General features: G+C 39.7%; 1 protein-coding gene across 7 annotated transcripts in view; it reads left to right on the top strand.

Annotated features, from left to right (window-relative positions):
- FRY (FRY microtubule binding protein) overlaps positions 1–24,740 on the top strand; it is a 204,619-nt gene that overhangs the window by 177,785 nt on the left and 2,094 nt on the right. For 5 of the 7 annotated variants that reach the window (XM_086621030.1, XM_086621024.1, XM_086621016.1 and 2 more), the window contains 7 exons: positions 1,282–1,445; positions 2,657–2,846; positions 13,128–13,277; positions 14,130–14,228; positions 14,696–14,779; positions 20,939–20,956; positions 23,563–23,673. In XM_086621030.1, coding sequence (XP_086477156.1) covers positions 1,282–1,445; positions 2,657–2,846; positions 13,128–13,277; positions 14,130–14,228; positions 14,696–14,779; positions 20,939–20,956; positions 23,563–23,673 — 816 coding nt within the window. The remainder of the gene's footprint in view (positions 1–1,281; positions 1,446–2,656; positions 2,847–13,127; positions 13,278–14,129; positions 14,229–14,695; positions 14,780–20,938; positions 20,957–23,562; positions 23,674–24,740) is intronic. The other 2 variants (XM_086621037.1, XM_086621050.1) reach the window with 1 other exon arrangement.

Here is a 24,740-nt window from a genome sequence, read left to right as displayed (position 1 = left end):
CTTCCTCTCTCTTCTTCCCTTACCCTATCCCATCAAAATGTGTTTTCCTCACACGAACACCGTCATTGCAGTGAACAAACCAATGGTTCTTCCAAGCTAGTATTTCATATTTGAAAGCAGTTAATACTAACTACTTCTTGAAGAAGTATGAAACATTTATACTTCTTGCCAACCGCTCTGACTTCTCTTCTGATAATTCAGCTGTATAGCTTCCATTTCTCTTTTCAAGATGATTTGTGATACGTTTCATCCACCCGGGACTCAGGAATGTTCCCATGCCTTTCACTTAGAAAACAAAACAAACCAAAAATACTTTCTGCTACTTAATTTCTGACCCTGTATTTTCTGATACAAGTCTTATTTGATTTTTAGAAATGCAAAACCTCAGAATTTATTTGTAGGATCCGAGCAAGTCTGGTAACCTGCAGAAGGCCACTTTTCTCTTTTAATTCCACTTGCCACAGATTTTCCTCCCTACCAGCTCCCAACACATGTATGTACTGCACATATGCATACACACCTTATAAGATAAAGAGATAAGATAAAGAGTTTGAGCAACATGCTGCAGTCATCCCTACAGGAACTGCTTTGCAGAGATGCTATGGATGATGCAGACAAAAGGCAAAAGATTAAAATTGAAACAAAATTTGTTCAGACTACAAACGCAAGAGAAATTGGAAAGTTTAAAAAGAAATCAAGAGCTTAGGTGCTAATGGATGAAAAAGGAAGGAAATGATAGAAGGAGAGTCCTTTTAATGGCCTGTAGGATGCTTTGGATTCCTCTGGAATGGAAGTTATTAATGTAAATTACGTGCTAAATATAATTCTCAATTCTAAACATGCATATAGTTTTCCAGACAGTGATTGTTTTCAGTATATTTTGAGAGGCTTTAACACACTCTTGAACACTATAAAGTGGTAAGTGACAAGGACAGCCTGACAGTAATAAGAACCTATTGCTTTTCCTGAAACAATACTTCCTTCCCTGCTATGTTGCCAAATGCATTGAAATCTGAAATTCTTTGCTAGACAAATTGAGTTGAAGAAATGCCTTAAAAATTATACTGATCCAAGACAGCAAGTTAAGCAAATACACTATTTTTGAAGAAGTGTAGCTTGATTCATGTCATTTATAATCTGTGGCTTTATATCTGATCTTATATGTAGATCAAAAATTTAACATGTTATCAGGTGTTTTTTTTCATTAAACGCTTTCTATTCATTAGTGGAATTAACTTACTAATTTGCTGTTTTCTAAGACATCATCATTCACTCCCCTAGGTTGAAGCTGTACATGAAGAACAAGATACAGCAGTCCATGAGGATGACCTTTCAGGGTCTACAAATGAACTCCCTGGAGCCTTTGAATGCAGTGATAGCCTTAGCCTGGATATGACAGAAACGGAAGAGAAAGCTGACAGGCTGGAACACTTCGCTCTTGCTAGGTACCTGTGTATTATTCGTAGAAGTTCTCTTACACTGTACAACAAAGTGATAACAACGGTATTAGTTAATGGAATGGCTGTTTTGGTCACAGGAGTTATAAAATTCTCATGAGTTTAGAGCAGTGAGAAGACAATGCCCTCATTAGCTGCATAATTATCACACAACTCAAAAAACTCCTAAGATTTTCCTTCTAGGAAAAAACAAGATATGATTTGTATGTACATCCATGTAGTTAGTCATTATATATGTAATATATTTAATTAAAAGATAAGAAAAAAGGATTTTTAAAGATTTGCAGTAATGGAAATACTGCTTAGTTAGCTGTTTTATAGATGAACCATGTATTCATCCCTCTGATTTCTTCTGGGTCATAAGGAAGTCACAATATTATCAAAAATCCCATCTGCATATTCTTGAGGCTGCTGGTGAGCGTGGCTGGATCCCAGTGCGTGTGGCAATAAGGCATCAAGATTTTTCCATGCCTTACAGAGCTCTTTCAGATCTTGGATGCTGAGTTAAACTGCAATTAGCTTATATTTATGGAAAAGAAAGGAATGAGGATATATAAAGAAGCTCACTCTCTTTCTGTGTGCCACATTTCAAAATCGCAGCTCCTGTTCTTGGGAGCCATAGGTAGTATTTCTCCATCCCAAAGGATAATACACAAGATCAAGTAGCTTAGTACCATTTAAAAATGGTAGTCAGCCTGTTTCACTGACCATGGAGTACCAAAATAATGCTCTGTCCTGAGAGCAGTGGGGAGAAAGGATGGATCTTCTGCAATCCATTACACTGGGGGGAGACCAAACAGGTCAGTGTACATAATGTTTGTACATGCTGAGATTCTTTTCTGTATTTTTGCTATACATTGTTATAAACAAGTATTCCTAGAAATGAAGTTTTTCTTCATGGGCTCTACCTTTTTGAGAAGTTTCAGCCTTCTTCTTCCAAATAATGGTACGATAAAACAATTCAAGTATTCTGGGATGGAGGAAGATAGATGATAATGGCCTGAAGACAGGGATTCTGATTTTGAGGTTTTTCTCATTGTAGCCAACACCTTGCCAACCTTCAAAAGTAATTTGAAAGTTCATCAATATTTTTAGACAGGTGCTGTAATTGGTCCTGTGATTATATCTCTCTATTATAGTGTGTTTTATCTGCCTCCTTTTTGGTATTCTCATCATGCTTTTTTTTTTTCCCCTTTCAGTTTTGGAGATGTTGATCGCAGTGCCTCCCCTCCTCCCTCACCATTTTTTTCGGCCATCCTTGCTGCATTTCAGCCAGCAGCATGTGATGATGCAGAAGAAGCCTGGCGTAGTCATATCAACCAGCTCATGTGCGACTCTGATGGTTCTTGTGCAGTTTATACATTTCATGTGTTCTCTTCCCTGTTTAAGGTGAGAAAATATGTTTAAGATACAAAATCAAAATGTTTAGATTGTGTATGGCTACTAGGATGCTTCTTGATCAGTACCAGTAATGAACTACTAGGTGTGTGTGACCCTTGTAATTTTGCATGCTGCAGAATTGCCATACCAGATTTTAATGCAGAACTGTGTTCTAGGACCAGTTTTGTCATAAAAATAATACGTATCTCATTCTTGCAGGTTTGGAGGTAACATTATAAAATGTGAATCCACTTTAAAGAGTGTTTTCTTCAGTACTTTACAAACAGCCTGAAACAATAACTGCAAGAGAGCGGAAATAGCCTTTTCATCTCAAACTATTGTTAATTTGTTCTTTCATGTCAAACTGTTGAAATCCGACCATGCCCATGTAAATGTCAACATTATTAAATATTCTGTACCTAATAATCTGAATAGAAATATCCAGCTGCCATCATGTAACATAAATTGCAGAGACTTGAGTCTGAAGACTAGAAATACATTTCTCCTTTCTAAAACTGTATGCTTGCCAAGATAAGAATCTTGCAAAAAGATAAGGAAAAAAAAAAAGAATCATAGAATACCAGGTTGGAAGGGACCTCAAGGATCATCTGGTCCAACCTTTCTTGGCAAAAGCATGGTCTAGACAAGATGGCCCAGCACCCTGTCCAGACAAATCTTAAAAGTGTCCAATGTTGGGGAATCCACCACTTCCCTGGGGACATTATTCCAATGGCTGATTGTTCTCATTGTGAAAATTTTTCCTCGCGCGTCCAGTTGGAATATCCCCAGGAGTGATTTGTACGCATTATGCTTCATCTTTTCCATGTGACTCCTTGTAAAAAGGGAGTCTCCATCTTCTTTGTAGCCACCCTTTAAATACTGGAACATGGTAATAAGGTCTCCCCTAAGCCTTCTTTTCTCAAGGCTGAACAAACCCTGTTCTCTCAGCCTTTCCTCATATGTCAGGCTTCCCAGTCCTTTGGTCATCTTTGTGGCCCTTCTCTGGACCCTCTCCAGCCTGTCCACATCTTTTTTGTATAACAAGGACCAAAACTGAACACAGTAATCCAGGTATGGCCTGACAAGTGCTGAGTACAGTGGGATAATGACTTCTTTGTCTTTGCTGGATGCCCTTCTTGATGCAACTCAGCATCCTGTTGGTTTTCTTTGCCGCAGCAGCACACTGTTCTTCATATTGAGCTTGTTGTCCACCAGGAACCCCAGGTCCCTTTACACAGAGGTGCTTCCCAGCCGGGTAGATCTGAGCCTGTGCTGCACTCCTGGATTATGTTTTGCCAGGTGCAAGACCTTACACTTGTCCTTGTTGAACTTCATAAGGTTCTTGTTAGCCCACTCTTCCAGCCTATCCAGGTCTTCCTGCAGGGTGGCTCTCCCTTCCAAAGTGTCTGTTTCCCTGCTCCGTTTGGTATCATCAGCAAACTTCATCAGGGTGCACTTGTTCCCATCATCCAGATCACTTATGAAGATATTAAACAGCGTTGGGCCAATATTGATCCCTGGGGGACCCCACTTGTGACAGGTTGCCTGCTTGAAAAGGAGCTATTTACCACCACCCGCTGGGTGCAGCCTGTCAGCCAGTTCCCCACCCACCGCACGGACCAATTGTCTAGACCACGACACGTCAGTTTCTCTAGGAGGAGGCTGTGGGAAACTGTATCAAAAACCTTGGAGAAATCCAGGTAGCCAATGTCCACCGTTCGCGCCACACCAGCTGAGCAAGTTACTTTGTGATAGAAGGTGATCAGGTTTGTCAAGCACAATTTGCCCGTGGTGAATCTGTGCTGTCTTTTCCCAATCACATGCTTCATTTGACTTGCAATAGCCCCCAGGACGATTCTTTCCATAACTTTCCCAGATGTAAGACTGATAGGTCTATAATTTCCTAGATCCTGGATTTTACCCATTCTTGTAGACAAGGGTGACATTAGCCGCCTTCTAGTCTTCTGGGACGTCCCCCAATTTCCACGACTTCTCAAAGATTAAGTCAAGTGTACAAGCAGTTCTAAGGAATGACTGTCTGTTTTTACCTGTAATTAGTTTTAAACCCTTTTAAAATGGTTTCTCCTGCTTTATATGAGGCAGTTGCAGGAAGTTTAGCATGCTGCAGCAGTGTACACAGCAGCCAGGTAACTTCATGCTGAGTTTAAGTACCCATGATCTCAGAGTATAGAATTTTTTATTAGGAGTGGGTATCCTGCTAATAAATATACAATCTCAAGATCTTTCTGTATCTTTAAGACTATCCTTATAAGAAAGAAGCATCATACAATAAGAATCTCTTCTCCATCCTGTTTCCTCTGTGGTCTAGCAGAATAAATTGCATGTCTTCTCTAGCTGCACGCTGTGTTCTCCTTTAAGCATTACACAACTGTAAATATGGGTGCCTTATAGGCATTCTGTTAAACAGTGATAAATAACCATTTGGAAGGCAAAAAAACTGTTGACTTGAGTTCATGACAGTTCAACTTTGAAAATTAGTCCTGTGTTTCTTCATGATGTGTATTTCAGATTTTCTGCCATTACGGGAGTCCCAGAGGTGAATAGCCCTATTTAAGTGTTCTGAAAGTTACTTGTCCTTTTTGTTCTCTTTGAAGAGGTAAAAAGGAACTGGTGTCACACTTCTGAAAACTAAATAAATAATACTGTGTAATGCAAGACCTGAACATTACCTGTAAATTGCCTCTCCAACTCCAAATCCTGGCACGCACACATTATATTTGCTGTTGTGCTTGCCCTATATTCAAAAGATAGCCTACTCATTTTCTTCAGCTGATACCAAGAAGAAAGATATAATACTGCTTTCCAAAAATTTTCCATAACAACAAAACCTGAATAACAGTAATAAAAAAAAAAAAAAAAACACGACACAAAACGGTGTTAATAATATCAACAAACCAGAATTTTCTAGCTGGAGACATAGCCATATTTTTCGTTTAAAAAATTGCTTTGTTCTCCTCTTCAGGGTTGAAACATAGGAGTATTATTTTCCCAGATTCTTTTCATAAGATCCCAGCTTGTCTGGAATTGTGTTGTGTTTGTGCCATCTGTGGTGGGTTGACCTTGGCTGGATGCCAGGTGCCCACCAAGCTGCTCTATCACTCCCCCTCCTTAGTTGGACAGGGGAGAGAAAATACAACAAACGGCTCGTGGGTCAAGGTAAGGACAAGGAGAGATTATTCACCACTTACTGTCATTGGCAAAACAGACCCAACTTGGGGAAAACTAATTTACTTCAGTAGGATAATGAGAAATAAAACTAAATCTTAAAAACACCTTGCCCCTACCCTTCTCTTCTTCCCAGGCTTAACTTGCTCCTGATTTCTCTACCTCCTCCCCCTCCAGCAGCATAGCGGGACAGGGAATGGGGTTGCGGTCAGTTGATCCCACGTTGTCTCTGCTGCTCCTTCTTCCTCAGGGGGAGGACTCCTCACACTCTTCCCCTGCTCTAGAGTGGGATCTCTCCCACGGGAGACAGTTCTCCATCAACTTCTCCAACACAAATTCTTCCCACAGGAGACAGTTCTTCACAAACTGCTCCAGCATGGGCCCCTACCACAGGGTGCAGTCCTTCAGGGACAGACTGCTCCAGCGTGGGTCTCCTGCAGGGTCACAAGTCCTGCCAGCAAACCCGCTCCACCGTGGGTCCCTCTGTCTCCACAGGTCCTGCCAGGAGCCTGCTCCAGTGCTGGCTTCCCACAGGGTCACAGCCTCCTTTGGGCATCTCCCTGTTCCAGCGTGGGGTCTTCCACAGGCTGCAGGTGGATATCTGCTACACCATTAACCTCCACAGACTGCAGAGGAATCTCTGCTCCAGCACCTGGAGCACCTCCTCCCCTCCTTCTTCACTGACCTTGGTGTCTGCAGAATTGTTTCTCTCACATATTCTCACTCCTCTCTCTGGCTTGCACAGGTTGTTTTTTTCCCCCTTCTTGAATATGTTGCCACCATCTCTGATTGGCTCAGCCTTGACCAGCAAGGGGCACATCTTGGAGCTGGCTGGCATTAACTCTGTTGGATATAGGGGAAGCTTCTAGTGTCTTCACACTGAAGCCACCTCTGTAGCCCCCCACAGCCAAAACCTTGCCACACAAACCCAATACACCATCAAACTTTGCTACTCATCCGCTAACTTAAAAAACTTTTGACCCTCACCAACAGGAAGTTTTGGAAACAAGCCCAGTATGAGCTAGGCTTGCAACACAAAGTACTGCCAAAATATTTAACTGTGAAACAAAATCCTTGTTTGGAGGAGCCTGTCAACTAAATACTTGGTGAAGTGAAAGAAGTGCATTTTTCAGGGCACCTACATTTCAGTGTGCATCAAGTTAATGGTGTCTTGGATGTTTGCCCGTAACACGCTAAACTTGTCTAAAATTCCTGAAATTATTGAAGTACTTTTCCTGTAAACGAGTCATAGCTCAGAGATCTCTGGATTATCTTTACGGCTGCCTCTTTGTGTTCCAGCAAGTCAAATATCTTCCAGCAGACCAGCCAGTTCCAAGGCAAGCAGATTTGAGAGCTAGCAAGTAGTTTCCACAATCAAGCCCTTTTGTTACAGAAAGTCCTCTTCCCAGAAGAGGAAACCTGAAGTTAAGAAGAAAGCATTCTGAGAATATTTTATTATTTATATTGACACAAAGCACAGTGACTATATGGAGGCATATACCTATTCATAGTATGCTGGCAGTTGGCATTATTATTCACAGTAGTCCCATTTCACAAAACATATACTGCATTCAGACCTTGCTTGAAAGATTTCAGCCACTGTAATCTCCACCCAGAAAGACATAGCTGAGATGATAACTTATTATAGAACTCATATTCCATGTAATGTAAAATAAATATATTCAGTGAAGTACTATACAGAGATACCAAAGTACAATCTCTCACTGTTTCACATTTTAATACTTTAAAACACTGTTCAAGACTGTTATCTTCTTAGCTGTAGATTGTTGCTTTTATAAATATCTGAAAAGGAAAGCAGTAAAAGAAGACTATGTTTCCTTGAATCTTTACTAGACTGGTCAGCCTTTGATGAAGCCGTGACTGAAATGCTTTGAGGAAGTTATTTTCCTAAAATAAACTAGAAACTGTTAAAATGCACGAGTAGATGTGTTCTGGAAGGGACCTGAAGAGTTCATGTTCCTTACCTTGCCCAGTACAGGATCAACTATAACTTTCATTCCAGTCAAATGTTTTTTTCACTTTTTTCTGTAGACTGCTCTTAACCTTTAGGCTAAGGTGGAACTTCACAACATTCCTAGGCAATGTAGTCCAATGCTTAACTCTCCTTATTACCTGAAAACTTTGTGTTTTATACTCATGGCTTCTTGCTCTATACACAGTGGTACTCTTCTCTTCTTTGCAGTTGCTCCTTATATTTGAAGACCATTGCCATGACTTCACCTACCCCAAACTTCTCTTATTTAACCTCAATTCTTTCAACCTTCCCCCTTAAGTCACATTTTCTAAACTTCTCAGTGTTGCTATGGGCTCTTTCAGTTAGTCTGTGTATTACTTGTAAAGCAAGAACAGGTTCTGTACTTCCACTGAAGTTCTTACCAGCACTGACTAGAAGAGATTTACTTGTTTTATAGAAGATATTCCTGTTTAAAAATTTCTCTCTGCTAACTACTGTACAGTAGGATACAGTTAATTATTTTCCACTTGTAACCCAATCTCGTGTGCAGATCTTGTTCTACAAAATTTTGCGTTCCTGGTTATAGAATCATAGAATCATAGAATGGTTAGGGTTGGAAGGGACCTCAAAGATCATCTAGTTCCAACCCCCTGCCATGGGCAGGGAAACCCTCCACTATACGAGGTTGCCCAAAGCCTCATCCAACCTGGCCTTGAACACTGCCAGGGATGGGGCAGCCACAACTTCTCTGGGCAACCTGTTCCACTGCCTCACCACCCTCAGAGTGAAAAATTTCTTTCTTATATCTAACCTAAATCTCCCCTCTTTCAGTTTAAATCCATTGCCCCTTGTCCTATCACTACATGCCCTTGTAAAAAGTCCCTCTCCAGCTTTTCTGTAGGCCCCCTTTAGGTACTGGAAAGCTGCTATAAGATCACCCCAGAGCCTTCTCTCCTCCAGGCTGAACAGCCCCAACTCTCTCAGCCTGTCTTCATAGCAGAGGTGCTCCAGCCCTCTGATCATCTTCGTGGCCCGCCTCTGGACTCGTTCCAGTAGCTCCATGTCCTTCTTGTGCTGGGTACTCCAGAGCTGAACGCAGTATTCCAGGTGGGGTCTCACGAGGGCAGAGTAGACGGGCAGAATCACCTCCCTCGACCTGCTGGCCACACTTCTTTTGATACAGCCCAGGATACGGTTGGCTTTCTGGGCTGCCAGTGCACATTGCCGGCTCATGTTGAGCTTCTCATCCACCAACACCCCCAAGTCCTTTTCCTCAAGGCTGCTCTCGATCCATTCTCTGCCCAGCCTTGTGCTTGGGATTGCCCTGACCCACGTGCAGGACCTTGCACTTGGCCTTGTTGAACTTCATGAAGTTCTCACAGGCCCATCTCTCCAGCCTGTCAAGGTCCCTCTGGATGGCATCCCTTCCCTCCAGCGTGTCCACAACACCACACAACTTGGTGTCATCTGCAAACTTGCTGAGGGTGCACTCGATCCCACTGTCCATGTCTCCAACAAAGATGTTAAATAGCACTGGTCCCAGTACCGACCCCTGAGGAACGCCACTCATCACTGGCCTCCACGTGGACATTGAACCGTTGACCACAACTCTTTGCGTGCGACCATCCAGCCAATTCCTTATCCACCGAGTGGTCCATCCATCAAAACCACATCTATCCAGTTTAGAGATAAGGATGTCGTGTGGGACAGTATCAAATACCTCGGATAAGTCCAGGTAGACAATGTCAGTTGCTCTTCCCCTATCCATCAATGCCGTAACCTCATCATAGAAGGCCACCAAATTAGTCAGGCAGGATTTGCCCTTAGTGAAGCCATGTTGGCTGTCACCAATCACCTCCTTGTTTTCTATGTGCCTTAGCATAGTGGCCAGGAGGATCTGCTCCATGATCTTGCCAGGCACAGAGGTGGGACTGACTGGCCTGTAGTTCCCTGGGTCTTCTTTTTTCCCCTTTTTAAAGATGGGGGTTATGTTTCCCTTTTTCCAATCATTGGGAACTTCACCAGATTGCCATGACTTCTGAAATATGATGGAAGGTTATTCTCCATCTTGAATGTGCTCTGTAGATTCATCTAGATTCATCCTAGGTGTACAATCTTGTCCTTTCTTTTCCCTGTGCCGCTTCTCCCATTTATTGAGATCAGTCTGAAGTCTAATCCTGGCTTCCAGTGAGCTTACAGCCCTTGCAGCTCAATCATCCATTCATTTAATAAGCAGGTTGCCTATTGCATTATTCAGTATTTTCATTAATGACTTTGTTAGTGCCCGAGACAGTCCCCAGTGGAATCTTACTCAATTTATCTTTCCAGTTGGACAATGAGCTGCTGATAATTAACTTCTGAATATGGTTTTGCACACCTAGTTACCTCTATATTGGGTTTTGCTGCCTTACTTCTAAGATAGTAATTGAATTAATATATAACATATTAATCTCTTCTCTTCCTAATAGAAAATTGTAGCCTTTCATGAAAATTAAATAGTTTTATATTATTTGTTCTGACCAAATCTATACTGCCTATTAATTATCTCTTATGTGTTCCTCTGTTTCTCGAACTTCGTGTTTAATTCTTTTGCTCTTGGGTTTTTTTTTGAGATAAGCACTTTCCTCAAGTTTTTTACAACACCCTGTGTTCTATGAGCTCTCCCAAGATATTTGTTATGGCTCCTAGACCTCTTTAGCCAGTATTATAACTGTCGTAGCATGAATTTCCCTAATCTGAAAAGCTGTAAACATATCCAAGCACTTACTAGCAAGATCTGTTCTCACCTGAGTTTTCATAGATGTCTCATTGTTACTTTTGCACAGATGCCCTTTCTGGGAGCCATAAGGCAAAAGAAAGGTGTTAAACACATCAGTCTTTTCAGCAGCATCTATTAGCTATTTCTCTCCATTGTGATTCCTTGGCCTTCCTCTTAGTTATTTCTAGTTTACTTCTTGACATTCTTTCCTTCTCTTACTGGTTTATTTGGCATCTCCCTCTCTGATTATTGTGCCTGCATTGCCGTGCTATGTTTGCTATCCAAGTTAGTAATTCGACACAGTTTCACTTTCTGTTCTTCTTTTTTGCATGAGTATTTGCCTGAGTGAAGTATTTGTAATTTAGTCAGATGTATGTCTTAATATGCTTTCTTTCAGTGGTATATAGAATGTGCATCTGCCCTCTTTTTTTTCCAGAAGAAATTACTACCTCTCATTATCTCCTTTCCCCATGAAGTTGTTTCTAATGGGCTCCTTCCTGCAAATTCTGAGTGCATCAAAATTGATTGAATTATTTCTGTAATGTCTCCTTCACTGCCTTAGATTCATAAACTGAATTATTCTCTTCCTCAGGAGAGCATCGCAGCACCTAAACAGGTTACCCAAAGGGCCTGAGGGAGCCCTGCCTTGGAGCTTTCAATACTCAGCTAGACAAAACCTTGGCTGACCTGATCTAGTATTGGCAATAGTCCCGCTTTGAGTTGAAGGTTGGATCACATGTTCTCCAGAGGTGTCTGTCAACCAACATCTTTTGGACTCTCTTCCTTAATCTGTCTTTCTAAATTTCCTTCCACTTTTACATTCTCAGCTAGCTCTTCTCTGTTGGTTAAGATCAAATCTAAATCTCTTTCCTTTGCCAGAAGAGTCATCAGGAGCAGTTTCACTAAGACTTGGACTGGATCTTTCTTTTCAGAAGACATCATAGTAGTAAATCTCCAACTGTCACTAAGCCCTATGGTTCAAGTGATTCTGCTAGTCGCTCATAAAAATAATCATTTACCTGGTTTGTGGTAACTCGTAAGAGCCCCTTGCCTCTACTACAGACTCAGTACAGCAGAGAATCTGAACGATGTCCTGAGTGACGTGTATGGCACTTTGTTTCTGTGTTGAAGTAAAGTGGTAGAAACATATAGTAAGACAAGTATCAGCCTATCCAAACTTAACTGTGTTCACATGGCCAGTTCAGATGCTTTGGAGAGAGATTCACCAATAAGCAGTTATGAAATTGGTCTGTAGAGGAAGTTTCTCTTAACCATTTTATAAATTATTGATATATACTTACCTAAAATGAGAGCTTATATAGCTTTTTTCAAAAAATCATTCAATCCCACAGCTTCCATCATCAATAGTCTGAATTCACCTCACCTAATTTAACTTCAGTGCTCCAGTGTGGGAGCAATAACAGGCTATTTACATGTCTGTCATGCAGATAGGTATTTGGGAAGCACTTCTCTCCAGTGAGGCATGCTTACAGTAATACAGATCCTAACCTACCTTCCTCAGAGAAATGCCTATGGAAATGTGGAATGAATCATATTAACGTGCTGCATACTTTTACTTTTAAAAATATTTTCATGTTACTCTGACCTGTTGAGCAGTTGGCTGTAGTGAGATATATTTTGGCAGTGAAACCTGCTGTGTATTTATCAATATCACTATTTCAGTTCCTGCAAGACTAAAATATTGTTTTTATTTATTATTTGCTCTATATGTTAGTCACTGAAAAGAAAGAACCAGCACTAGAATGTTTCTGGAAGACTACACTGGTTTAGGACTCAAAACACCAAAAAAATCTTCTGAGGACAATAATTCCCAGATGCAATGCAGTATTTCTGGAGTACTCCCAAGCAGCAGGAAAGTTTTAGTAAGAAGGTTTTTCCCACATAGGAAAACAAAAGTTTTTTTCTGATTTTTCCATGCTGCTGTTTGGCATTAGAGTGTCCATTATATTATCTGATTAGCTACTTGACATGGAATACTAACAGAACAATACCCGGAATGAGCAGAAAAAGTAATGTGCTGATCAACCCTGTTAACTCTCTACAGCCAAGAAAAAAAAGCTGCTTGTGAGTAAAAGGCTTTATAACAATTGAATCATCTTTACAAGAAAGAATGTATTTCAGTAGTAGATTATTATGAATTCTGTAATTCGTTTCACAGCTGCCCAGCTGTACACTGTCTCCAGCGTAGTAACTCTCATTCGGTATCCTTGAGCAGACGTTCAGTTCTCCACAGGGAGATGGTCTCTTTTGCACGTTATCGTGCGAAGAAGAAAAAGCATGCCATTTGTTTACAAAGGAATGAAGCTTGTACTTGAGTAAAGAAAGTGATAAACTGTATTTTGCTTTACAGAATATTCAGAAAAGATTCTGCTTCCTAACCTGCGATGCAGCTAGTTATTTGGGAGACAACCTGCGAGGAATAGGTTCCAAGTTTGTGAGGTCTTCTCAGATGTTAACATCATGTTCAGAATGTCCCACCCTTTTTGTAGATGCAGAAACAGTGAGTATATTCCTTTCGAAAGGCATGTGCTGCATTGCAGTGTGTTATTCTACTGGCTGTTTCACTTTTGGGCAACTCTTGAATAGATATGTCAAAAAAGTACCCACCTCCTATCTCTAATTTTTGTCTCTTGTTCTTAAGCAAATTTCTGTTAATTTTCCATAATATTTTATTAGGTAAGCACTGGCAGATGGGCAATACGATGTGTTGAGCCTGTATGCCAAAACCCAGTATAAAACAGGTGCCTACTGGACCCAGTTGGCTCCACAAGTGGAAAAGGAGAAGCTGTTTTTTGCATAGTTCAGCATGAAAGATGGCAACATGTTTAGTGGTTTCATTCGAGCCAGTGGTGATGTGAGCCGGATGATAAAAACACGTATTAGGGAATGAATGAGATGACCCGTCCCATTGTTTTCATTCTGGCCCACGTTTATCTAACAGCGTAAGGACCGTGTGGCCTCACCCAGAAGTACAGAGGTAGGAACTTGCGAAGTGTAATCTTGGGCCCACTGCTGTGACTGTGGAAGAGCTGTGCCTTACATCATCAGAGGGCTGTCGAGATTAACTAGTTAAGCTCTGTGCAGTATTTTATTTTAGGGAAGTCCTCTGCAAAGCTGTTAAACACAGAGCACAGTTTCAATTCTACTTTATCATAAGTGCAACTTTTGCCAATCAATTTTCAGTATAGCATTGTATTTATGTATATTTTTGCATAAATATAAATGTTTTTCAGTATTGGTATCTGTAAATCTAAGTATTCTTTTGCAGGATCTTTACTGTACTTTCTACTCTGTTAACATTTTTATTTTTTTATAGTGACATTTACTGCCTCTTTTGATTTCATTTCTCCAGCTGCTCTCCTGCGGCCTTCTTGAAAAGCTGAAGTTCAGTGTTTTAGAACTTCAGGAGTACCTGGACACTTACAATAACAGGAAGGAAGCAACACTCTCGGTATGCTGGATTATGTTATGTTCTTGGTTTTGTATGTATGTATACTTAAGCTATGTCAGGACATTGCAGATACACTCAGACCCGTTTAAACTAATATTCAGTAGAAAAACATGTTTCAGACACTGGATCCACTAAATATTCCCTCCTGAACATATGAACCAGAACTTTAAAAAATGGCTGTTGCATCCCTTACTTTTAAAAATATTGGCATGCTTAATATTCCTGGTCTCTCTCCTGTTCAGTAATTAACTCATTTTCTTGGTTTATGCAATTCAAATTCTAATAGAAATCAAGACTACACTTTTTAAATTACAGTCAAAGCAAATCATCATAGTCTGTGTGAATAAAAAGTACAATTGCAAAATGTTATTTGTTTACGTGCTGTGAAACTAAAATACTGCATACCTTTGTGCAAATCAAACTATAGCCCTTATTCATATTTTCTTTTAATTTCTTTCTGAAAACAGTGGCTTGCAAACTGCAAAGCAACATTTGCTGGGGGTTCTCGGGATGGAGTTATTACCTGCCAGCCAGGGGACTCAGAAGAGAAGGTAATGAATGAGCAGTATTATTTCCCTCCTGTAAAGTGACATGTGTGATGTATCTTGTTCTCGGACCCACAGGAGCCTGGTGTACTTCCTTGTTTCTCTGCTGGGCTTGGGCATAATCCAGTTTTCACGCTTCAGACTCAAAGGTATTGTTATTGCCTCAGTCCTGGCCACAGGAAATGGGAAGCATTCAGAAGCAGTACTTCTGCCTTCCTAATCTGGCCGAGGAAGCAGAGCTAACCCTGCCTGGGTTGTCTGTGCTCTCCCTTTTAGAAAGATGTTGCAGCAGCAGTTTCCCACAACACAGTGTCTCTGAAAATCACTCCTAGTGTACTGTGCTTCCACATTACACCCATTTTATCTACACCTGTTACTTGGTCTGCCCAACAGCAAGTCTTGCCAGGTTGAAAACCACTTAGATTAGTAGTTATGAAATAATGACTGTAAAAAGGCCAGTGAAATAACTTATTCTGTAGATGAATATTTATACCTAAGGCAAAATATCTCTTTATCACTTTCGAATTAAAGTGTTACACACACATACACACACATATATATACACATAAAGATATATTTAGAGAGAGAGTGTGTTATTTCAAGTTAAGAAATCAATCTTTTCTGAAATCAGCACCATCAGCAGCCATTCCTGTTATTTCATGTACTACATATAGGAAACAGCTGGTATCTTAGTGGTGTAGAATGAGTTGAGAAATTTTATTTTGTGGGTTTTTTTTTCCTTTTGGAGGAAAAATAATGAAGGGATGGGAAAAAGAGGGGGCTGGCGAGAATTAGCCAAAATCAGGAAGCAGCAGCAGCATGTAGAAAAAAGTGACATCTGCTCTTTCCATGTATTTTAACCTATAAAGATAATGATGACATTTTCAGAACACGCGGTGGCCTGTTGTAACCATTTTTCTCAAATGCCTTCTTTTATATTGGTTTCAGTTTGTCGGTCTTCTCCCCCAGTTCACTTTGTTTTCTTCTGGTTTTATCTTCGCCTCTCTTTCCCACCTCTATGTATTTATCTTCCTGTCTTTGAACTCCCTTATTTCTATTGGGTTTTATGCCATTTCCCAAGAATCCTAAATCCTTGCCACCCTGCATTTTGCCTTCCATGACCTTATTAGCATATCTAATTTGCTAATAAATCCTCTGGCTGCAATCACAGGCGGTGGGAAAACTGTTCAATCTTCCCCCACCTGGCACTGGCACCAGCAGAAGTTACAGACACCTTCCAATGCATTTAAATAAGCTGCTGTCTCTTCTGTAATTGTAATGGTGTACAGAGTAGTTACAAGTGAGCTATTCTTGAATCTAAAAGAGAGACCTGGAACGTATCCTGCTACCTCTCCTGCGAGTTCGTACGTAGGGAGGTAGCAGGATAAAATGTACGTAGGGAGGTGTAACTCTGGGAACACGCTTGGGCTTTCTCTTCCCACTGATGCACAACACCCTGAACAGTGACTTCAGACTGTAGTGTTGCATACCTTGCTGTATACAGCTGAATTTATCCTCTTCATCCCTCTTTTGCAAACCCATAGAATGGGATGGAGTATCACATATCTTACTGATGATCTACATTGTTTCTTTTTTGAAAAAGTAGAGGAGAGAGAATGCTGAGGATAAGGAATAAACTGTGATGTGAGCTCATATAGCTGGTCTGTATGCATCTAAAAGTTAATAAATGTCGTGTTCCACCTGTGTGGGTTTTTTTAATTAGATGTTCTCTGTTTCAGCGTTAAATGTGTGTTTTGTGAAGCTGGGGTTAGTATTCTTACTGTTTATCAAACAGTGAAAAGAAGGGTTTCTCACTGCTGCAGGAATCCCTGGTCTCTCCCCAGCTTTTTTCCTTCATCTCAAAATGCATTATTCCTTGGAAGTTGACAGGATGGTAGGTCTTCGATCAAGAGGCATATTTCTTTTCTTCCCCTTCTTATTCACCTGCCAAGTGAAGCAGCTCTTCCCAAAGGAACATTCTGTTTATTCAACAAAAATTTAATGGGAGGAAGAGTCCAGGGAAACTGAGGAAATGTGATTAGAAAGGGACAAGGCAAAATTACTCCTGGAGTGGCAAGTATTTTTTTTCTTATGTTTCCTCTCCTCCCTGAACTTGAAAGGCTAAAGAGTCTAATAATTGTAGGAAATAAAAAATCTGTCTTATAGTGGGAGTCACAAAGGAACCTGCCTAAACTCTGAAACTCACTGAGGGTTAGACTAGGGCCTGAAACCCTGCTGAAAACTTCTCGCATTCAAAAATTGCTTAGCTAAGCACAAAACCAGCCTACTTCTGGAAAAGGTTCAGAAATTATTTTAAGGAAGAAAAAGCAACACCTTGCTCTACAGACGGGAGAGAAATCTTAGAGTCTCAGAACTCCCCATCTGGTAAAAAGCTTGAGGTGAAAACAGTCCCCTCTACAGACAAGAGAGACGTAAGACTAAACTTGGCTTTAGCACGAGCAGTTACATCACAAGTGCCTGCTGATGCCGGTAACTAACTTGGCACTAGTTTCTCTAATCAGATCTTATTTCAAAATGATGGCACATGATTTCTTGACATTGTTGCTGTTACTGAAAACGGGAAAAGGAAAAAATTGCTTATTCTGACACTAAAGAAGCTTGAAATAGATGTTGTCTGAGTCAGCTACTAGAGCTGGCAACTTTTCTGAAATTGCTTCATGTCCCAGAATGTCTTTCTCCGCCTTATTCTTCCAGCAGATCACATGATTTGAATGTGTCTGTGATTTGTAAGCTTTGATGCTACATTAAGCAGCAGAGTCTCAAGGACATAGGATGCAATTTGTAGACAAAAGAGAACTGCCTGTACTATTGTGCTGTCTGTCCAGGTGTTAACAGTCTTAGGTGACTACAGCTATCAGCACATTCTTCAACTTTACTGAACTGGGATTTTTTTAATCTAGCCAAAGACTGGTTTTGTTTGGTTTTGGTTTTGTTTTTTTTCTGGAAGAGAGTTACATGGAAGATCCTATTTTCCTTGTCAATTAGCACTGCTAATTGAAATAAGTATTTATGTCCTAATGAGACATTCAATTTACTCTGTAAATCCAAAGTCAGTATACACCTTCCTTAAATCTTGCTCATCCCAAAGTTCACCACAGGCTAATGGATGTGGGCTTTGCAAACTCAAACTGTTAATGGATATTTAAAACGTGCTGCACCCCATAAAAATTTTTTCCAAAAATTTAGAATGTACCTGTTTCTATGGGTTTCCCTGTGGCTAAAGGTTCATTTACTCCAGACCACTAATAAGATCAGAGGTGTACCTCTTAGGAACATAGTCATCTGGAGTTGAGTTACAGTAAAGCTCAAGGCACAGTGAGTCTCATCGTTAAGTTAGAAAATCTTAATAATCAATAATCAATTATCTGAATGCTGTGTGACAGATCCATGGATTGACAATGAGGTAAAATTGGCCCAAGTCAGCAGCTTTTCTAAAGAAGGAACACAGCTGTGGTTTAGATTTCTCCAGACAGAATAGTTTCTACTATCATAGAATCATAGAATGGTTAGGGTCAGAAGGGACCTCAAAGATCATGTAGTTCCAACCCCCTTGCCATGGGCAGGGAAACTCTCCACTACACCAGGTGGCTCAAAGCCTCATCCAACCTGGCCTTGATATCCTTCAAGTCCAGTGGATATTTAAGAATGCACAGCATACGCTGTATCTCTCTTTTTCTCTCTGATATAAATATATATTCACAGATTTTTATTTATATACCACTTGCCTAGATTGTAGGAAAAGCTTTTGTCTGCTGGAATGTCAAGTCAAATAGAAAACCTTAATGAATTACACTCATAATTAAAAACCCTTGCACACAACAGTTATTTTGTTACGGTGGGACTCTCCTGTGCCAATAAATGACTAAAGACTGTGTTGCCATCAAAGTGTTGATGTCTTAAGAAATAATTGTGTAACTCTCATCTCTTTTCAGTATGTAAAAATGATTCCTTGAAAAAAGCAAGAAGGCCAGTGATCTAAAGATTGGTACTTTGCTATCTTCCTGGTCTGCTAATAGTGCGGAACAGAAATTCTGTATCTCAATAAAAAACTAAATTGAAGTGTTGCTGCTAGGGAGTGTGTCCTTTGTAGGTGTAGCGTTTACTAGCTGCATGTAGGCCTGTGCAAGTGATCCAAGTACTCTGTAAACATTCAGTATGTTCAGCTGCCAAAACCACTAATTGTGTGGTGTCTGCCGATGAATCTAAAACAACACTTCCCTTACTATAGGAATTAAAGTAGAAACTGAGAAGGAGAGTGAAGGCTAGGATCATTCCACCTGAGCCCTTGCTGCTGGGGACTAAAATAAATATGATTTAGTCCAACAATTAGTGTCATTTCAACTTCCAAGGAATATTTCATTTTATGCTGAAAGATAAAGGAAGATAAATTACAATTATGAAATTGTAGAGCAATGTGGAGTTGAGCATCAGTAGTTTAGGGAGTTTTTGTATCCAGTATATTCCCTTTCATTGAAGAAGAAGGGTTTTTCATGTAATTTTTTGGCTTGCCCTGGTTTTGGAAGCGTACAGAGAAGACAGTATTTTCTGGAAAAAAAGACCATGGAATTCACTTATTTGCTGCTTCCCTCCCCCTCTTCTTTGAAGTAAGTTCCATGGCAAATTAGAAATTATATGTGGAGTCCAATATTTTTGAAAGTCCAAGGGCAACTTGTTGGCATGCTAAACTTCAGAGGAGCTTAAGTCAGAGACAAACAATATTCAAAAACACAAGCCAGCACACCTGTGAATTTACTAGAGCACCATGATCTGTCTGCTCTTGTACGCTTCTTGTCTTGAATTTAGCTTTACAAAGCTTAATTTACATGGACTGCATGGAAGCCAAGATACAAAGGGGTTTTTTCAAGAGTACTAAATAGAAGGAAAAAAAACTATTTGAGCAACGTTAAAGGCATAAAATTAAACATCACAAGAGCTTAAAGCTTAGTTTGTCATGGTTTCATAGAAGCGTAGTGGAGGATTTGGGACAATACTTTTCATACATTTTTAGTAGTAAGGCCCATGGAAAGAAGCCAGACTGAAATACGTTGTCACACTGCACAAAGTTAGCATTATTTCACGTTTCTGGGTTTGCTGCCTTTTTATTGATGGTAAGGTTAATCATTTAATTAAGAATTCCAAATGTTTACTAACGCTCTGTCCATATACACTGACATCAGGCTGTAACTGGGCAGATGTCATTGTGTTTATTAGTTACAGCAGTTACATGATGACTCTGTTCATCTAAAATGTCATGAGTGTAATATATATAAAACAAGGAAAGCTACATTAGACGTACACAGAGTGCAAATGTTAGTTCTTGGCAAATAAAAGAGGAAGAATTTTTTGAGGAGAAAAGTTAGTCCCCTAATCTTTGAAATGCTACTGTAGGTCAATTGGAATTTTTATTACTATTGCAATAGGACTTATACTGACATTTTAATAGCTCCAGAATTTTGAATCAGTGAATCATTACTGGTGAGAGGAAGGAATACAAAGCTGTCTCAACATGTGTCATTGCCATATAGTGAAACCAAACTGGCATTTTCCATGGAATTTTTTTTTCTTATGATAGTCATAACTTAGAAGTTACATGCAAAATGTTTCCATTGTAATGTGCCAAGTAATAAACCCAGCAGTCACAAAGCTTATGCTGGAAATTTCATTAGATCTATTATGTCCAAAAATAGATTTATAAATAACAAAATATTTATAAATAACAAAGTTCAGTTCTGTTCATCACTTGAAAACCCTGCCTAATTTTTGGGGCACTTTGCAATATGAGCTCTTTTTAATAACAAAAAAAAAGCAAATTTAAAGAAAAGTATTATTTCAAGAGTTTTCTAACACAATTTCACTGTAAGTTCCTGAGCTACTGAGTGGGATAAATCAAAACTAATAAATGTGAAGATCTAACTGAGGATATTTAGACTGGAATTTGCCAGTAGAATTAAAGCTTGATTTTATTAAGAATGCTCTGCATGTTGTATGTGTTATTTCCAACCAGTTTTCGGGTTGAGGCAAGCACTGCTAATACTGCTGACAAGTTATGCTATTAAAGATGGGCTGTGCTTCCTATTGCATGCATTACACTGACACTATACTTTCTTTCCTTTCCTTTTCTCCTGTGCCATGCTTGCTGTGTAGCAAATGGAATCTCTTGCAGTAAGTTGAAGTTCTTTTATATTCTTTGTCCATCTGTAGATGGACTAATACATCCCAATTTTACTGTTTTACTTCTAAGCATGTTTTCCTTTTTCGTTATAATTTTCCTGTAGAATATGTGGTTCTACATGCAGTGACTAAAATAATTTACTAAGGTGTGTTTTGTGAAATCTAAAAATACTGTGCCAAAATTCTGACACCTTCACATGCTGTTTTCAATGGTCATTTACATAAATTTTAAAAAATTAAGCCTTTGAATTGATATAATATGCTGGAGTGGAAGATAAAATTTTTTGTTATTATAAAATTCACAATTTTCGATTTGTCCTAAGGGAAAACTACACTTTATAGTTGACAGTTATGTTTCAAATTGGTTTTGTTTATATGTTGATGCATAGTTTCACCATGATTGGTTTCTAATACTCATTCAGGAAGAACAAAAATTGAGTTGCTTGATATGGTAACTAAATACTGAGTGAGTCAAACTTGAGTCTTCAATTTGACCTTCATTCAGGTTAGCAGCCAGAAGGGTGAAAATGAATTATTGTTCTCCAAGGACTAAAAAAAATCATGTGTTACATGCCAAGCTATCGTGAGATTTTTATTTTCAATCATGTTATGCTGTGTCCTGGTTTTCAATCAATTTTTAACTCCTGGACAGCTTCAAGAATATGTGTATGTAACTGCTACGTAATGTTGCGAGTTCTCCAAAATCTGAACAGGGTGAATTTGATCCCTACTGGAGACCCTTGGGCTGTGTCCCTGCTGGTGAACTGAACAGGACCAGGCAGCTAGTGTCTGTCCTGGGGCTGGCGTCAGGGGTGGTTGGTTGCCACCTTCCCTGGCTGGGGTGCCAGCCAGCCCCTGACGTGCCCAGGCATGCTTCGAGAGAAGAGAGAAGACAGAAGCCAGAGCCATTTCCAGGAGGTTGTATCCAAACAATCACTCTTTATTTTGAGAAGAGACAGGTTAGCCACACAGCTGCAAGCTTGGCAGTGCTCCAGGGCCTCAGTTACAGAGAATGGCCTCTGGGCAGGTTTATTTTACAGGCAGAGGAGCGAGCAGCCCTGTCTGCCTGGCCTTCAGCAGGACGAACCCTGCCAGCTTGGTGCCCGCTGGCTTGGCGCTCTCCTCCTGCTCCCACTCTCCTCCATAAACGTCCTTCAGAAGGAGACTAGCTCTACCTGGTTTTGGCAGTGCCTTTGGCTGACTGTTCGTAGATGGGTAATTGGTGTCCACTCCTCCCTGACGAACAAAAGTGAAATTTGCCAAAGAACCTCCCTTGTGACCTCAGCTTTGGCTGAATTTTGGGAACTGGAACGCTAAAGATATGGTTCTAATTTTGGTTTATTAATAAAAACCAGGGCACTTAAATATTGAACCATATGTAAATAAACACTTCAGTCAAATTAACATTTATAATGTTTTTAAAGTACTTTTTATTAGTATTTGTGCTGGCATTTCCACAGACCCCAATACAGCAAATAGCTGAAGTACCTGCTGGTAGCTAAGCGTGTGTGAAGTGCTTAAAGGAAGCAAAGACATTAATAGCTTCTTCTTCTTTTCTGCTGTGTTTGGCATGAAACTCTGCTCCAGTTCCTCCAAGCAAACGGAAAGATAACTGAGCCCACCCTTGGTCACTGTGTCTGTAAGAGAAGACAAATCGAATACGGTTTGAAATCTCTAAGGCTTTCCTGCCAAGGGGTCAGGAGGCCTCCTGACTTGTACTTGCGGAATTTTCACTTCTTCCATATCTGCCAAAGACTAAACATTCTTCCCTTCTTCACCGTGATCCAGCTATGGAATCATGAGATTCCCCCTCCTGACAGACACACAGATACCAGGACCATAAGCATATTAACTTGACTTCTCAGGCAAATGTGCCCATCGCATGTTACTTCAATGTGTCTGACACTTTTTGTGAGATGCTGCACATTACACTGGCAGAAACAAGTTAATATTCATAGAACAGTATCTGCTTAATCTGGGAGAATAAACTGCAGAAGCTAGATAGCCTCATACACATGAAACTCTGTCCATCTGTTGTATGGTTTCTTTAAGATGGTGGAAAATCCATGAGCTGAGATTTAAGTTGCAGAGCTGGTGTTTCCTCCTTCCTGCTCCTGGCTGGATTTATTGCCTCTCTTCCTCTCCCCTCAAAGAAGCAGGCAGGAGCTTTGGCCCTCTTGGACAACTACTTCACTGCTTCTCTCTTGGATTTCCATCCTCTCAGAAGAGGTTTTTGAGCATTTCTGAAGTTTTAGAGTTTTGTGGTCTATGTAGCAAAGTCATTTCCCTCATATTCTGCCTCTGCTTTCCAGCTGCAAACTGGAGACAGTGAGCTAACCTATATAAACTGCTTTGAGATTGATGCTGACGTGTGCTACTGAGAGTGAGCCATCATAATTTTGTTTTTCGGTGTTGTATATGACTTACCTGCAAAAGAAAGAATGTTACTTGTTTTCTGAAATAGTCTATGATGTTACTTCAGTAAAATAATGTTTTATGAGAACTGACCTAGCTCAATGTGTTCTATTAGTTACTGAAAATTATCCCAACTCACTGATCTTAATTAATTATTTCTTCTCCTGCAAATCTTTCCTTAGCAATTGGAACTGTGTCAGAGATTATATAAACTGCACTTCCAGCTGCTGTTGCTTTTTCAGTCCTACTGTAAACTTATTGGACAAGTGCATGAAGTCAGTTCCATGCCAGAGGTATGTAACAAACTACAAAGTCTCACACTGAAAATACCACTTTACTTTCATGATCTTATTTTTCTTTCTATGGACCTACACCAAACATTACACCATTTCACCCTGCATTTAAGTCCTCATACAAAACTCTTCAGTACACCAGCAACTGCATTAAAACATTAAAATATAGTCGAGATGCTGTATTTTTTGTAATTGACTGTACTTTCAGAGACTGGCATCTTTGATACATTCAGTCTTCAAAAGTCATTTCAGTCAGTGAAAACAAACTAGAATGATAGATGAAATCTTCACTCACACACTTTACACGTAGGGAGGGCTCACACTATGTGAACATCTGCGAGTGATTTATTTTTATTCTTATTTTTATTTTTATTGAGGTCTTAATTTTAGGGAAAATGAGCCTTCTTCACACATACTGAAAATATCCTTTCCCTAGATCATGATTTGTTAGCATGACGATTACGAAATAATTTGATAAATTAATCTTAGTATGGATGCAAAATTAAGGTTTTTGCTGGAATAATGTATTGTAATTTCCAGCCATATAAACTGTGTTGAATGTGCATTATACTAGAAACGTCTGCAGTAGTTTGTGACAAACAGCTATTAAATGGTTTTGCATCCTCTCATACCTGAGCAAGCAAAGGTGTGTAGTGTAGAGCTACTTTATATTGTGACTGCAAGTGTGCTGCCTGGTCTTGTTCTCTGAATAGACGAATCAAAATCAGTTTAGTGTTTCCAAATAGTAAATCTATTTTAAAAACATAATCAACTAAATACCTTAATGTCATAAGTCCTTTTAATTCTATGATTTTTACAAGCTTTCTTCTTTAAATATTTTTGGCACAGCACACTATCACTTTTGACCCAGTAGCTTTCTGTTTTTAGATAAATCTATGTATCTTACTTTAAAAAACACTTCACAAGAACAATACTGTTAGTCAAGTTTATTTTCAGCAATTGGATAAAATGTGTAATATTTTGAAGTATCTTTGAAGTGATCACTTTAAGTTGAATGATTATCATTTACGGAAAGACAGTAAAATAACTTGCCATTCCATATGTAT

Source organism: Tauraco erythrolophus, chromosome 1 (genome assembly GCF_009769465.1).
Source record: "Tauraco erythrolophus isolate bTauEry1 chromosome 1, bTauEry1.pri, whole genome shotgun sequence".
Taxonomy (NCBI): domain Eukaryota; kingdom Metazoa; phylum Chordata; class Aves; order Musophagiformes; family Musophagidae; genus Tauraco; species Tauraco erythrolophus.
Note: the sequence above shows the minus strand (reverse complement) of the source record. Positions and strands in the feature narration are given on the sequence as shown.